General features: G+C 41.7%; 2 protein-coding genes across 8 annotated transcripts in view; one reads left to right on the top strand and one right to left on the bottom strand.

Moving 5' to 3' along the window:
• AKT3 (AKT serine/threonine kinase 3) overlaps positions 1 to 5,740 on the top strand; it is a 157,477-nt gene extending 151,737 nt beyond the window's left edge. For all 3 annotated transcript variants that reach the window (XM_065632040.1, XM_065632041.1, XM_065632042.1), the window contains exon 14: positions 1,852 to 5,740. In XM_065632040.1, coding sequence (XP_065488112.1) covers positions 1,852 to 1,937 — 86 coding nt within the window. In that variant the 3' untranslated portion in view covers positions 1,938 to 5,740. The remainder of the gene's footprint in view (positions 1 to 1,851) is intronic.
• Positions 5,741 to 8,224: 2,484 nt separating this feature from the next.
• Positions 8,225 to 14,552, bottom strand: part of SDCCAG8 (SHH signaling and ciliogenesis regulator SDCCAG8) — a 110,051-nt gene continuing 103,723 nt past the window's right edge. For 4 of the 5 annotated variants that reach the window (XM_065632513.1, XM_065632516.1, XM_065632518.1 and 1 more), the window contains 2 exons: positions 13,130 to 13,212; positions 8,225 to 8,544 (listed from right to left, as the gene is read on the bottom strand). In XM_065632513.1, coding sequence (XP_065488585.1) covers positions 13,162 to 13,212 — 51 coding nt within the window. In that variant the 3' untranslated portion in view covers positions 8,225 to 8,544; positions 13,130 to 13,161. The remainder of the gene's footprint in view (positions 8,545 to 13,129; positions 13,213 to 14,552) is intronic. The other variant, XM_065632515.1, reaches the window with a different exon arrangement.

The raw sequence follows: 14,552 nt of genomic DNA, 5'->3' as shown, positions 1-14,552 counted from the left end.
TTGAACACAGTCATTTAAGCCATTTTATGTCTTCCTGCTGTTCCCATCCTGCTGCTTCGCATCCATCTTGAGAAGCATTTGTCTGTATTTGTAATTTGAACAAATTTTGCTAAAATTTGGGTTAACTTGGAGTCTATTGATTCAAAATCATGAACTCATGATCTCTTGATACTCCACATCTACAATGCCAATGGCTATTTGTCCATCAAAGGCTGAAGCCGTACACAATATGTGGCTGCTACCAGGGCTTCAGCTTTGCATTGATTGAGTTCAGAGCAGGTGATCGGTCCCTGTGCAGGGAAATGACCCAAAGTCCCTGTCTCGGCCCCCGGTAACGGTGTGGCTGCTGCGGCAAGGACGTGAGCACGGGCTGCAGCCCCCCCATGGCAGGACTAACGAAATGGGGGTGATGCCGAGGCGCAGTGCAGGGATCAGCCACGGTGGGAAGCCCCCCCGAGGGGGCTGACTCACCCCAGGCTGCCCCAGCAGCATCGCCAGCAGCACAAAGGTGAATTTTCTGTTGTGCCAGGTAGATCTGGGAAACTGCTGCCTTTTTAGTGAAATGCAGCGGTTCAAGGACCACACGGGGTTTTCCCGTTTCTGGGTATTGCAACAGGAAATGATTTTTAATTATTTTTCTTTTAAAAATCTAAAAGCAATTATATTATCTACAGGGTGGTATCGCCTCTGCCTGATATGATATGCAAAAGGGAGGTTGAAATATGTTTTAGGGCTGGAGGTTTGGTAACTGTGTTTCAGAAAGTTATTGCTGAACTGAAGCTCTTTTAAAGTTATGGAAATACTTTTCCTAACACTAAGGCCAGTTACTTAGATATCAAAGTGTTACAAATCACGCTGAAGTGAATATTGAAACTGTATCTTGTATCTACAGTAATCAAACTGCTAGCAAAACAAACAAGCTCTGTACATTAACATTAAATTATATATAATATAACATTAAATAATAATAATAACATACATTGAAAGTGAAATCGTATTTGAAATTACAGGAACTGAGAGGCACTGTTGAAGTTAAGCAGCCGAACCATAGCAAGTGCTCAGACCTGCATTAACTCTAATTTTTGTATGTAGAATATATGAAGATACAAAAGATACATAATTCTGAAAGGCTCCATATTAATACATTATTAGAATAACAGTCTCAATAGGAGTCTCTAAGGATAAGCACTGTTAAAAAATCCATGTGAGACTGTAGATCCCAATTCTCAGAGTTAGGTACACATCTGGTGCCTGGTTTCCACTGGCACTGCAGGAATTATGTAAATAAAAATATTTATGAATTTGGCTTAGTCCATGTTCCCTCTGATCCCAGTAAATACTGTAAAAATAAATAGTTCACTAAAAAATGTTATGTAAGAATTGAAACGCATAGAACCTGCATGAAGTGTTCATTTTGTAGCTGTTTTTTTCCTTTTAGCCCCCTTCAAAATGAAGGAATATTTAAATATATCCACAGTGAGATGATAATTTCCTGAACTCAACTTAAGAAACAAAGAAAACTGGCTGCTTCAATCAGCAATCAGCTTCTGTGTTACCAGGAGGTGGATGTGCTGGCATGTTTTGATTAGCCTAGAAGTAATGACTGAAGTTCTCAGGTGACAGTCATGATAAAACAAACATACCAACCCACCCTGAAATAAATGGTGACTTATTGAAAGTCTGTCCTTTCAGTGAACATTGTTCTACTGGATGACCGTATGTGAATAAAGTCTTACTATAACTTGAGCCTTTAACTTCAGCATTGAACCCTGAAAGACTTACTGCATATCAGGTGAATCATAAAATTTTGTTGCAAATATAATGATATGTTGAACTTCTCCCTTAATGCAGATGACGAGGATGGTATGGACTGCATGGACAATGAGAGGCGGCCGCATTTCCCCCAGTTTTCCTATTCTGCAAGTGGACGAGAATAACTTCTGTGTTCTGCTGCTTCACTGTCATCTTAGGTTTATCACTGAAAATGATTCCTGAACATCACCACCAGTACTAGATACTATCTAAGATAGCAGGGGCACTTTCAGAGACCATTCCAAATTGAACAAATTTCTTTCCTAAACCTGCCTAATATCCATTTTGGTTTTGCATGAAATATGAGATTTTTTTTCTACTACGCTCTCCTGCTGTTGCTGCTGCCCACGGTCTCGGTGTAATAGCAACGTTGAGAAGTTACTAACAGTTTCTTTGAAGGCAGATGACTTGACTTCAGCATTGTACACTTTGTGCACAAGTAGTCATCTATTTTTCCTCACAGTGGAGGCTAAACAAAAAATGTGTTGGTCCAGCTTATCTTCTTCCAGAAGATGAATCAAAATTGTAATTAGTCTAAAAAGACTAGTCTATAACATTTTCTAGCATTTTCTGGTTGTGCTGGTTAGAACAAGGAAACATAGGGGTGGTGATGTACATATGCAAGGTTTTTGTTAGGCATATCATTACTTGAAGCAGGTCTCTGTCATTAACATCTGGCTGGAATTTGTTTGGGAAACGTTTGAGAGAAGGACTTAAACTGTTGATATATATAAATATATATATATATATTATTTTTTAATTACTGTTGGATACTACATAAGAAGCAGAAGGGCTGGGCTCACCCAGCCTGCCACTTAGAACTTCCAGGTTCATGTGCAATCATGGAGAATCTAACATTATACATGCAAGAAATGAAGGCATAAAAGCAGCAGTTGAAGTTGTTTAAGGGGTCTTACAATTTGCACCAGATAACATCTTTCTCATGCTTTTCTTTTTCTTTCATGATATACATCACCTCTGATGGCTGAAGAATGTAGACAGGCATAATGGTATTATTGCTTTTCACCAAAATGTGTGCACCAAGGTAAACAGGTGTTTGCCTTACTCGTTTTTATTTTGAGTTTGTGAATTAGCTTTTTCTCCAGGTGTTTAACTCCGAAGATATTTTTTTTTTTTTTTTGGTTATACTGCAGTAGTATTTATTTTTAGAGATAAGGACTGTATGTGTCATGTTTGCAAATGCTGCTACATCTTAGATAGAACAGGCTTAGAGCAGTTAATTTTGTAATATATGGAAGGACTGTACAAGCTGAAGGGAATAATGCACTTTTCTCCCATGTGGAAATGTTAACAAGGCTCTGAAATTGTACATACTGCTTAGATTTTTGTGAATGAAATACTGTCTTTTAATTGTTTGGCAACGGAGGCGAGGAATTCCAGCTTCACGTGCCAAAGGGTTAAAAACAAACAGACTAAAAAGCTACATCTTGTGCCCTATTGAGGACAAACGTAAGAGCCTGACGGCACAATAGGCAATTGCTGTTCTAAATGAAGGAAATGCATTTGAACAACGAGATCACAGTGATTACAAGAAAAGCACTTTATTTTAATAATTAAAAACCATTAAATTTCTGGGATCAGCCATTCTCAAGCAAGGTTTGCCCTCAACAAAAAGGGTCCCGAAACCCAGCACGTTACATATAACTGTGGTACCCGATTGACTGAATTTAAAACATCACAAGAAACGCTCCACTGATAGGAAAACGTCTTTCCATTTCAGAAGATCTGTATCTAACAGAACATGTGCATAAACTTTAGCTTGGATCTTCAGCAATGATAATCTTAATAATAAACCCTTTGGTGCTAGGAGTCGGGGCATGACGAGGTGCCGTGCGCACGCGCCCTTGCTAAGGCCGTCTGAAAACCCCGAATCCATGGGATTATCATGCGAAGTATCTTTGCGCTCGGATCTTGTCAGCTCCCGCCAAGACTGTGATATCGCTGAGTACGGGGGGTCGTGCTGTGGGAGCGAGCAGCTGGGTCTGCACGGAGTCGTGCTCCCACGCGGCTGCCGCGACCTCTCCACGGGGGCAGCTGAGTGCCCGAGCACGAAGCCCACTGCTGGCAGTGCCTGTGCTGGGACAGTCGAGGGGTAGGTGGACATTTTAGCAAGGCAGCTAAAGACACAGACTAATTTAGACAACTTTTCATGTTTTGTGCGTTATCTTTAGTAATGGATGGATAATCAGTCAGGAATACATCGTGATGTATATTCTAACTATGTAGGATCTTGTTCTGTCTCTGTGTAACACTAAACACATGTGTAGAGTATCCCTCTTTGGAGAGAGAGGAGCACAGCAGACGTGTGGCAGGTCTGTTCTGCACCGGTGGGGCAGAGGCGTCCACACTGACGTGGCGAATGAGGCACTGAAATAACGCAGTACTTCACAGACGGGCATTAACTAGTTCTCTGCAAAGGCCTCGTACTTACAGACTTAAACTATGGTGATTCAAAAATCTGTGTTATATGCCTGTGGTTTTTTTTCCCCTATGTTTTCAGCTTGTAATAGCAATAAGTTTCTCGCCACAGGGCACGTCTGGCCACCGACCAACATGTGCCGTGCCTCTGGCCAGCCGCTTCTCGCCTGCAGGAGAAGCCCTGTGGCTGCTCACCATCGCCTAGCTAGGTAGAATGCGGTTTGCAGTAGATATCTGTCAGTGAATTATTTGAAAACCTTTTAAGGCTTCACTTCGCATAGTGCCGTCCGCCTTCCAAAAGGTCGTTGGTCACGTTTTATGCTACAGAGAGAGTCAGTGGCCGCTTTGTGCTGCCAGGGTTGGGGGATTCTCTCTCTTACCAGTGTTAGATGAAAGACAAGTGGGCAAGCGGTGCCGAGAGGAACGTTTGAAGAAGTTCTTTTGCTGTTCGCGGTTGTGGTTGGATTTGGCCAGGAGGTGGTGGCTGGTTACCTGGGCGAGCCTTCCGAGCACAGTACATTTCAGACTCTGACTCCAGCTTGTACTGACTTCCATGCCAGGTGTGTGCCCTTGTACTGCAGCCATCTCGGAGGAAAGAGGTCATTTCTCTTTGGATTTTGGCAGTTTTGCACACAGCTTCGCTTTCCACACTAATCCATCTTCCAGTACATTCCTGTTGCTTAAAGAACATTTATTCCAGTATTGTTTTACATTCTTTTCCATCTTTACTTGCAGCTTCTTAAAGCTGACTGTTCTTGCAGGGGCCATGTGCTTCTCCTAGAGTACAAAAGTAAGGTCTTTCCTTACTAACTGCAGGGTCTATATATTACACCTCAATGTACACACTTTGCTGCTACTGTTTGTACTGTCTACAGTAGAATTTCCTTATCTTGCTCCTGGTAGTGCATTACAGGCAAGCATGAAATGTAAAGTATTTATTTAAATAAAAACCTCTAAATTGGTAATTGAATTACCTCCCTGTAGCTTTAGAGTTTGTGACATTTCTTGACCTTGCTAGTTCTTTCATTAGATCCATGCAAGATCTAGTCATATGGTTAAGGATATTAAGCAGACACGACTATGAACCCAAGAAACCGGATTACTGTTGGTCATACTTAAACTGTTTATTTCCTTAAGTATATGACCCACAAGGATGTGAAATAACTACAAGAAACTGTTTTTGTACACTGTACATCCTTAGTATTTTTACACATATATGATAGGGATGCACATTATTTTCCTTCGTACAGACAGCTTAAATAAAGCACTATGTCAATCTGCTACTTCTGTGTTTTTTAATGCTAATTTGTTCTGGAGGTTTGTAAATATATATATATATGTTCAAGCTTGCCACAAAGGACGTATTTTTTTATATCTGCACATTACTATTAAATATCTTAGAGGATAAAATTCCTACTTTGTTCTGTGTCAGAGAAAGAAAAACTGAAATGAGAAGGCTATATTGCAGATTACAAAAGATTTCTCAAGTTTTGGGTTAAATATTTACTTCATATTTTAAAGTAATTTTATATAGGTTAGATGTTTCAATCCTGAAATGCACAAAGAATTTACTTAATTTCTTCTTACAAGAAAATGTACATCGTTATTTTTTTATCACTGTGTATATAATGATCTGTGCATGTTTAGTTACAAGTTTTATTTGCTGTGAAGTCCTAGTGATAACTGTAACTCGCTGTGACGTATTTCAAATACTGGGTGATCAGTTTCAGCTTGTAAATTATTAAGTTACAGTATTGTCAAAAAAAAAGCTTTTATGACTAAGCAAGATGTATCTGTGCTTTGGACCAAGGCTATTTCCATACAGGTGGTTCATGTTAACTCTACGAGATGTATGTCACTTGTAAATTTGGGTTACACTTTTTAAGTAATGATTACACAGGGCTATGTTCCTGCCAGAACACCCACGATTTAAGTGATTTGTCATCTAATGAAATTCGTAGCCTCACAGCCCATAGCCAGGTAATGTGCCAGTGTAAGGAGAGGAAAAAGGGGAAGGTGAGATTTGCAGGGCACCTCCTGGTGGGACTCTTTGAAGCCTGCAAGCTGGTCCAGGCCTGTTTGAACCAGCAGGTCAGGAGGGCTGAGTGTCCCTAAAGCAGGTGGGCAGCTGGGGTATAGCTCAGTTCTTGGACATGAACGCTTCCCTGGGATAGAGGTGCTTCAGCCAGCTCTCAAGCTTTTTCCTTTTTTTTTTTTTTTTTTCCTCTTCCTTGCCCATGTTTTAGTAGGAAAGAGCGTGAGCCAGCCAGCCATCGGTTCGGTGATACTCAGAGATGAGGGACCAGGATGTGGCAGCAGCAGCTGTGGACCTGGGCTTGCCTGGCCTAGATCGTCTGGTCTGACACTTGTGGACTTTGTAAAACTAAGCTTTTTGTGCCTAAGTAGAAGGTGGGAGGGTAGAACATGTAACAGGTAGACCTGGTGCTGTCTTGTGCTTAATGAAGTAGAGTAGCTGCTGCAGAGAAATTGATTCCTTCTAGACTCCCAGCAGCATAAATAATTGAGTCTGTGCCTGGGACGAGTATAAAAACCTCCTCCAGGTGCATACTCTCACAGCCCAGGATGCTTTGTTGAACTCAAATGTGTGTGGACGTGGGTGGCTGGCAGCAGCGCTCTGCCCACAGCCACCAAAGCCACGTGGTAGGTGAAGCAGGTCCAGAAAGGTTGAGGGTCCGGCTGTGCCTCAGGCCAGGGCAGGGCAGCTCCAGGATCTCAGTGAAGCCTCGGTGTTGGGACTGGGTGCCCTGGTGCCTGTGTGCATGTAGCTTATGGGCACTTTCTTCTATTTAAGCACAGATTTATGCTGTGAAATAATTAAAAATAAACAACAACAACAACAAGCTTGCATATTCCTACACTTATAGATGGTTGCGCAGGTAAGAATATACATTTATAAAGTGGTAACACTTTAAAAATTGTCACATTCATTATGGTGGAGAACCCAGAGTTTGACTGGAGAGGATTTATCTTCATCAGGCTTTCTCAGCCCTAAAGATCTGAGGCCATTTTAAGCATGTTTATTGTCATATTGGCGAAGCAGTTGAGGGAGGAGCTCAGATGTGTTTGGCAGTTTCATATGGCAGGAAATGAAATAGGGAGGACAAACCACTTTGATGTAAGGGCTCTACACTAATAATTCTTAAAATACAAGGGAAAGAAAGATTGTGTCCCATAGCAAATGGTAACTTATTGCATGTGGTATTACTCCTATTTTTGTTACATTTTATGTTCTTGCTGGCTGAGGTAGGTGGCTTTATTAAAGAGGAACTGGTCTTTGTGCTTTTTTCTTCCCTTTGCTAGAGCAATTCTACAACTACACCAAGCACAGTAGCTGTAGACATTTTTTTTCTTATATGCTTCCTTTAACCTACACTAGTTAGCAAAAGATTGAGCTAAATTCTTTCTGAAAGAGGTTGGTATTTGGAAAGTAACTTCTAAAAACACAAGTATACAGTTAACCAGGAAAAAAAAAAAAAGCCCTCCAACTGTATCTTCCAAATGTTTTTAGTTCAATAATTCAAAGCCAGAGACTGCTAAATGCTGGTGCAACAGTCTCGCATGACTTCAGTGTTGAGAGCCAGGCACCTCACCTACAGCTCAGCCTTCACTAAGGGTTCCTTTGCCTTTACCCAGTGAATGTTTTGAAGGGAAACCTGGCCTGTGGAGATTCTTCCACAATGTATGGAACATTTCTCAGTCACTCTTACACTTTCCTGATGGCTAAGTAGTTGTTGAGACTCTCACTTTTGTATAAAAAGTGACAAATAGCCTGTAAAAATAAAGTTCCCAGGTAGATTCTGGTAATGAGTTTATAAACAGGAGCCCAGTTGTGCTTGTGCAGGACTTACACGCAGTCCCCTTGTCCCCCCTCCCCCTGCACATGCTTTCACTTGAATTCAGAAAGACAGAACCAGGAGGGAAAAAAAAAAAAAATCAAATTAACTTTATTGGTGTTTGTCTGTAAATATGGCATCTACGTTCAATTATAAAAATAGATAAAAACATTTTATAAAAAATTGTACAAATTATTAATTAAGTCCACACTACGTAATAGCTGTTAAAACTAGCTTACAAGCCTAGCCTTTTCAGGAAAGTTTCAGCTTTCTTCCTAGGAAGTTTGTTAGGCTGGTATCGCTTCAAAATATTTATGATTCTGTGGTTAAAAACAAATAGAAACCAGTTGAAATTAGCCAGGAAGTGTGCCTGTTTTCTGCAGAGGTGGCTTAGGTGAACCTCAGACAAGCCCAAGTTTCAGCCGGGGGCAGAGAAGACCTGAAAAATAAAAGACAAGAGACAAGCATAGAAGTCAGTCGTCTGTACGGGGTTGCTCGTGGTTCTTATTTGTGTCACTTCAGCCTGCGGGCGGGTTCTTAGAAGAGAAATACAGAACCGGCTGAGGCTGTGGTAATGCAATGTAAACAAGTGCTGCTGTCCTCGCCTCTGGCTAAGATCAGGAGTCGTACAGGTAGCAAGAACAAGAGCTATTTGATTTCCGAGAAACAGGAGCTCCATGCGCTTTAGACATGGCTCGTGTTTAGCAGTAAATAACTGAGCTCTTGTTTTGGGGCACGTCTAAGATCCTGCCCCTTCCCCTTTCCAGGAAGGAGGCGGCAGGTTTGTGCCAGCAAGTGTTTACTGTGAATTGTGCAGCGTGTGCTCGGGGTGGGCGGCTGCAGCAAAACAGGAGCCTGCTGCCCGGGGCCCGTAGGAAACCTCTGGTGCGAAGGCTAATTCCCAGTTTTGAAGCTCTTGCATAGCTATTGTTTGTGCTTCCTCAGCAGCACTTCCGGACTTAATTAAGAGCGAGACATCAAACGGTATTGGAGCTGGGGGAGCTATCTAGAATTAAGCCACTGGAGTTCTAAAATTTGAATTTAAGAGATGTAAGTGACCTCAGAAATAAAAATAAACTTTATACTTTGGCTGGTTTTGCATTAGAGGACTAAAGGATTTTGCTTGTTTTTTTTCCCCCTTACTGGTAAAGCAATTAGGGCTGAGGTAAAAAAGTAGAATTTATGAAGCTGCAGTTCATTAAATCAAAAACAACAACATGGTACTTTTCCCCCAAAATTCATGCACCAACACCAACTGCTACAGTTGTGTCTGCAGCCAGTGCAAGGAGACATGAAGTAGTGCCACAGAAAGCCTTGGGGCTTATACATTCCTTGTCACTGATGGGTTAGTGACAGCCAGGGGACACCTACTCTACACTGCAGTCACCCCCAGCATTACAGCCAGAAATTAAAAAGGCAACCTCCCCACTTCCCCAAACGCTCAGCTCCTGAAGAAGTTTCCTGGCACTTGGGGCTCTTGCAGGTGCCTCAGGACCCCCCCAGCCAGCCCATTCCCCTGCCGTGCCACTGCCTCCACCGGCCCAGCTGGGAGCCTGGCACATTCGCCTGCTGCCCCCACCTCACTACTCCAGTGAGCGTGCCCAGCTGAACCCCAGGGAGAGATTCTCCTCATTTTTAGGCACCCCTTTCCAGACAGTAGCATTTCATACACCCAAACTTCAAAACATTTCTACTGTCATACATGGCTCTAACTCAAAATCTGTCACTTTTCTTGTCACCTCCAGCCACAGAAAGCCTTCCATTAGCCCTGCCTGGAGACATGTAATGCAGGTGGATACCAATACTTCCACCCCAAAGCCTCGGGGTGCATACGTGTCTTTTGTCACCACAGTTACCCAGTACTAGCGCTTTGTGAGATGCTGAACCCTCAGCTTAATTGACAGAGCGGGCATTCCTCCACCTGACTACAGCCTGGTCTCAACTGCTTTAAAAACGAAGCACAAATACTGGCAAAGTGTCTGTGTCCCCCACCGTACCACAGCCTGCATGCTAAAGCAGTCAGTTGAGACCTGCAGTTCCCTGATTAAAAGAACACAAATCTTTCAATACTGATGTCCAGGTAATTGGCAAATGAGTTGGTCACTGGATAGTCAGGGACAGGGACCTTCCCCATCCTAAAGTTTCTGCTCCTTCCAGCAGTACTTTGACAGTCAGTGAGCAGATCTCTGCAGCACAAATTGCCCAGGTTCCTCCCAATGTGCTCTCCCTTCAGTGGCATCTGTTTTAACTGGGTGGGTGGGTATTCTTAGGGGTACAGGTTGGAAGTTTTTGTAGGAGAAGAACCACGGACCTCTGAATGGTTTAACTGCTGTTAACTAAACTCATAACAGAGGGAGAGGAGCCACTAGCTGCTGCTTTGGTTAGAAAACACTAATGTGCCCCAGTCCTCATTTGCACAGCTGCAAACCCAATGTGGAGCTCTCGGGAGGGCCAAGCTCAGCTCCAGAGCTGCTCCCCAGCTTTGCCTGCCAGCCAGACACCACGCAGGAGGTACGGACCTCCTACAGCTCCAGATCCACAAACTCCAAAGAGCGAAATACTGGGTGATGCAGCACTTGACGTGTCATATCAGGGCAGTCAGACATCAAGCAGCATTCTACCTGTATCCACTCCTGTCATAGTTTAACTCTCACCTCTTCTGACTACAGCCCATCACGAAGTAATGAAGACTTTCCTTTCACATGCTTAAAACAAATGAACAAAACTCCAGCTACCAGCCCCCATCTGTGGAATGTCACTGGCTGTCATAAACGCTCAGAAGAGACACTGGTTTTGTGTATTTAGATGACACTAAACCAAACAAACAAACCCAAACCAACCAAACAAAAAAACCCCAAACAAACAAAAAACCACCTCTCCCCCAGTACCCTAAGCAGTCTTCAGGTCTCCTGAAGAACAGTTGAGGGCTGTGTAAGGATCAGCCTGAATCACTTCTGACATCTAAGATGGACGAGCTACTTGTTTTGGGGACATAAAGCTCCCCTTCTGTAACATGTAATGAAAAAAACCCCAGCAAACGGGGCACTTCGGAGCATGTCAAGCACTGCAGTCGCTGCTGGGACCTCACTGCAAATTCATACTGACATTAGAAACCCACCACTCAGGAACAGCTGTAATTCTGTCCATACCTCCCACTCAGTGACCAGCTGGGCAAGGAGGGGAATACAGTGACAGGTGAGTATATTTTAACTTCTGTTTAGAAGAATGGTGGTCTGTTCACAGACATGCTCCCTGTGCAAATGACATCTGTAATGAGGGAGGAGATGGTTTTAGTGGCTCAGCCCTACGGAGAGCACAGGTTCCTAACAGGGAAGGGCTGGCTTGCAGAAGGTCTTCAGGGGGAGGCAGAGCAGCAGTGCAGGGTGACAGCCCTGCTTGGAGGCCACCCCCAAGGGCCGAATCCTGTCCTGCTGCTCTGGAAGCTCAGCTGCCCAGCAACCCTTCTCGCAGCTGCGGCCCGCCACGGGATGAGAAACAAATAGTTATTTCTGTCAAAGGCAGATCCTGCAAGCGAGGAGTATCCCAGCTATCAGAAATGTACTGGGCAGGCAGCACTGAGGCCTCTACTGATGTCAGTTCAGATGTCTGTTTGCACATTTGTAATCAGTGCCTGTATAGGAGGGGACCTAAGGATCTCCTGTCTCCCGACTTGGAGCGAGCTGCAGCGTAACAAGAGACTTTCAAAGGTAGAAACTCAAAACTGTAATCTTTCAAAAACTTTCAAAACAAGAGGTGTAAATCTCATAATTAAACTTCCAACCACCTTTACGTGAACCTGAATATGTTATGCTGCATACCACTATTAAATATTAGTGCCATCTATTAAATATTAGTGTAATGGCCCAATACACAGCCCATGCTGTAAGGTCAGGACACATTATCATACTGGCCCTTTTTAGCTCTATGAAAGTGAAAATTACAGTGTGAACATCATCATGTTGTAGGCAGGTGGTTATTCTGAAATAATACTGAGCGTCTTGCAGTAATATAGCAGATTTAACATTATTATTTTAAAAGTATGTAATTCACTGCTGAGAATGAGAACAATATTTCTAAAAACTGTGGTACTTGTTTTGGCTACTCCTTCAACAAGGATGCTAAAAAGCCTTTTAACTCAGGCTGCCTGTAAGGGAATTCAGCATCTAGCAGGATCGAGTATTTCTTTTATGACAACTTTTTTTCACTCAATTTAAAACCCAGAATTTTCCTTACAGTGTCAAATGAGTTTTCCATGAAAACCAGCAAACACTAATATTAGAAATAAAAATTGCAGTGGAAGTAACCTGAGTTTTGGAAAAAACTTGTTTTGTTTCACCTTTTTTTTTCTCTAGGTCAGCTAGATTAAAATAAATGATGCAATTTTAAAATCTGTGACTTTTAAATTAAAGTTAAACCTCCAAAAAGTAACTCATACAAGGCAATGGGAACAGCTATAACTATGTAGCAGTACTGTAACTCCAACAGCACTGCTCAAAATACAATTATTTATGTAATGTTGCCTTCAACGTGACACTAAGTTTTATGATTTGTTACAGAACAAATTGTAGCCTTTCTGAAGAAATAGAGAGGATTCTGCTTCTTCAGCAGGAAAATACTATAGCAAGCGACAAAACTAATCGATGCCAAATCAAAAGACAAACACCCAGTGATTATCCAGACCAAAATATACCTACAGTAAAATATGAGTTCTTCCAGAAGTTCCCACCTTGCTAAGAGTTGTATGTCCACCTTTCCCTCCAATTTAAATAACTAAGATTTTTTTTTTCAATCAATTCTGTCAGGTAAATCTGTCTTTGCTGTGGAGTGCTTGTCCTAAATTTTTAAGTGCTTAAAAAAAAAAAAACCACAAAAAGCTCCAACAATCTAAACCTCAAAAATGTTTCACTTTCTTCTCCCTTTTGTTTTGAAGTGTTTGCCAGATTCAACCCACATCTGCAAATAGTTTTAGTCCTCCTTTTCTCTCCCCCCGCCCTCTATATATAGGATATGGAAAAAATACCTACTTCTGCTCATTCCTCTTTATTCATCCAGGTTTTTACTTGATTCCATCTGTGTCCTGTTTGAGATCTGCATCCCATTTTTTCTCCTGAAATATGCAACCACAGTTACTAGTGGCTTATGTTCCAAGATGCAATAGCACATTTAGGTTAGCGTATTTTAAATAATTTTTAAAAGATTAGGTATGATTGGTTTCTCCCTCTCCCCCCCCCCAAAAAAATTGATTATAAAGGAGAACTGTTGAACAATGCAGTAAAATGTGGAACATTGATCAACACAGATTCCACAATTTTTTTTTATGTATTCCTACACTAACTATATACATCTTCCTGTAGTTGAAATCTCCCACTTATGGTGAACTGTTGTGTAGTTTGCTTAAACCAATTGTCAGGTATTTCAGAGAGCTCTTTTGAGCTGAACTCCAATTCCCAGAGAACTACTGTTGCTTTAAATGGCTGCAAATAGATTTTTAGGACTCATTTTGTAATAATGTTTTTATATTATTCCTCTCTTCTGAGTGTTCTCAAGTTAAAAAGTATCCTCTGGAGCACAATTAACTTGTAATGAACATAAAGAAGGAAGCTGTTGCCATTCAAGTCTTGATAGCAGTATAATATCTGAATGATTTTTTCCTCCTTTGTATCGTTTTTGTACTTCTGCCCAACTTCATGAAAGCATGCTCGTTTCCAGATAAAAGAAATTATCAATAACAAAATCCCTGGGGACCATGTAAAGTCTGTTCACATTACCAAGAGTGCTTCCCCTCAAACAGAAATTTTTATTTTATTTTCTGAACAACCCCCTCCTTAAACTATCTTCTAGAAAGAGCACTATGGTTGCCCTGAAATTTGCCAGCAGTTACTGAAGGCTGATAACCTTACACTATCTTGAGCTACCGAGTTTGTCTACTACAAGAGGAAATCCTGTAAAACCAGACACACTGACATGATTAAAGGCATAACAAAAGTATGGATCTTATTCTCCTAGGTTAAACATTTACTAAATTCCACAGGTAAAAAGCCTACAAAAATAGTATGATTTAAATATTTTAAAGTTCTAAAACTACTCATGCCCTGTTTACTGCTAGGTGTGCTACTGCACTGAATGTCATTGTTACCTTGTTAACAGAGCTCAATATCTTGGGCAAACTCACTAGTTCGCAAGTTAGAAAAAACATCACGCTATGGTTGAAATAGTTCATGTTCTTAGTCACAAAAGAGTTTGATCATTGGTAGTTTTACCAAAAACCTCATTTTGTGCTTGTTACTTCTCCTTTTTCTGAAACAAGTAAAAGAAAGACAATGAAAAAAACCAAACCACGTAGCCCTCTCCCTTATTTCCAAAGCACCAACGGACTGAAGAACAGTGGCCAAAGAAAAAAAAGCAACAACAGCCCCTGAGAAGCCAGAGCTTCCCGAGAGCACTGGA

The sequence above is a fragment of the Caloenas nicobarica genome, chromosome 3, assembly GCF_036013445.1.
Source record: "Caloenas nicobarica isolate bCalNic1 chromosome 3, bCalNic1.hap1, whole genome shotgun sequence".
Classification (NCBI taxonomy): domain Eukaryota; kingdom Metazoa; phylum Chordata; class Aves; order Columbiformes; family Columbidae; genus Caloenas; species Caloenas nicobarica.
The sequence above is the reverse complement of the archived record's forward strand: the minus strand, read 5'-3'. Positions and strand labels throughout refer to the sequence as shown.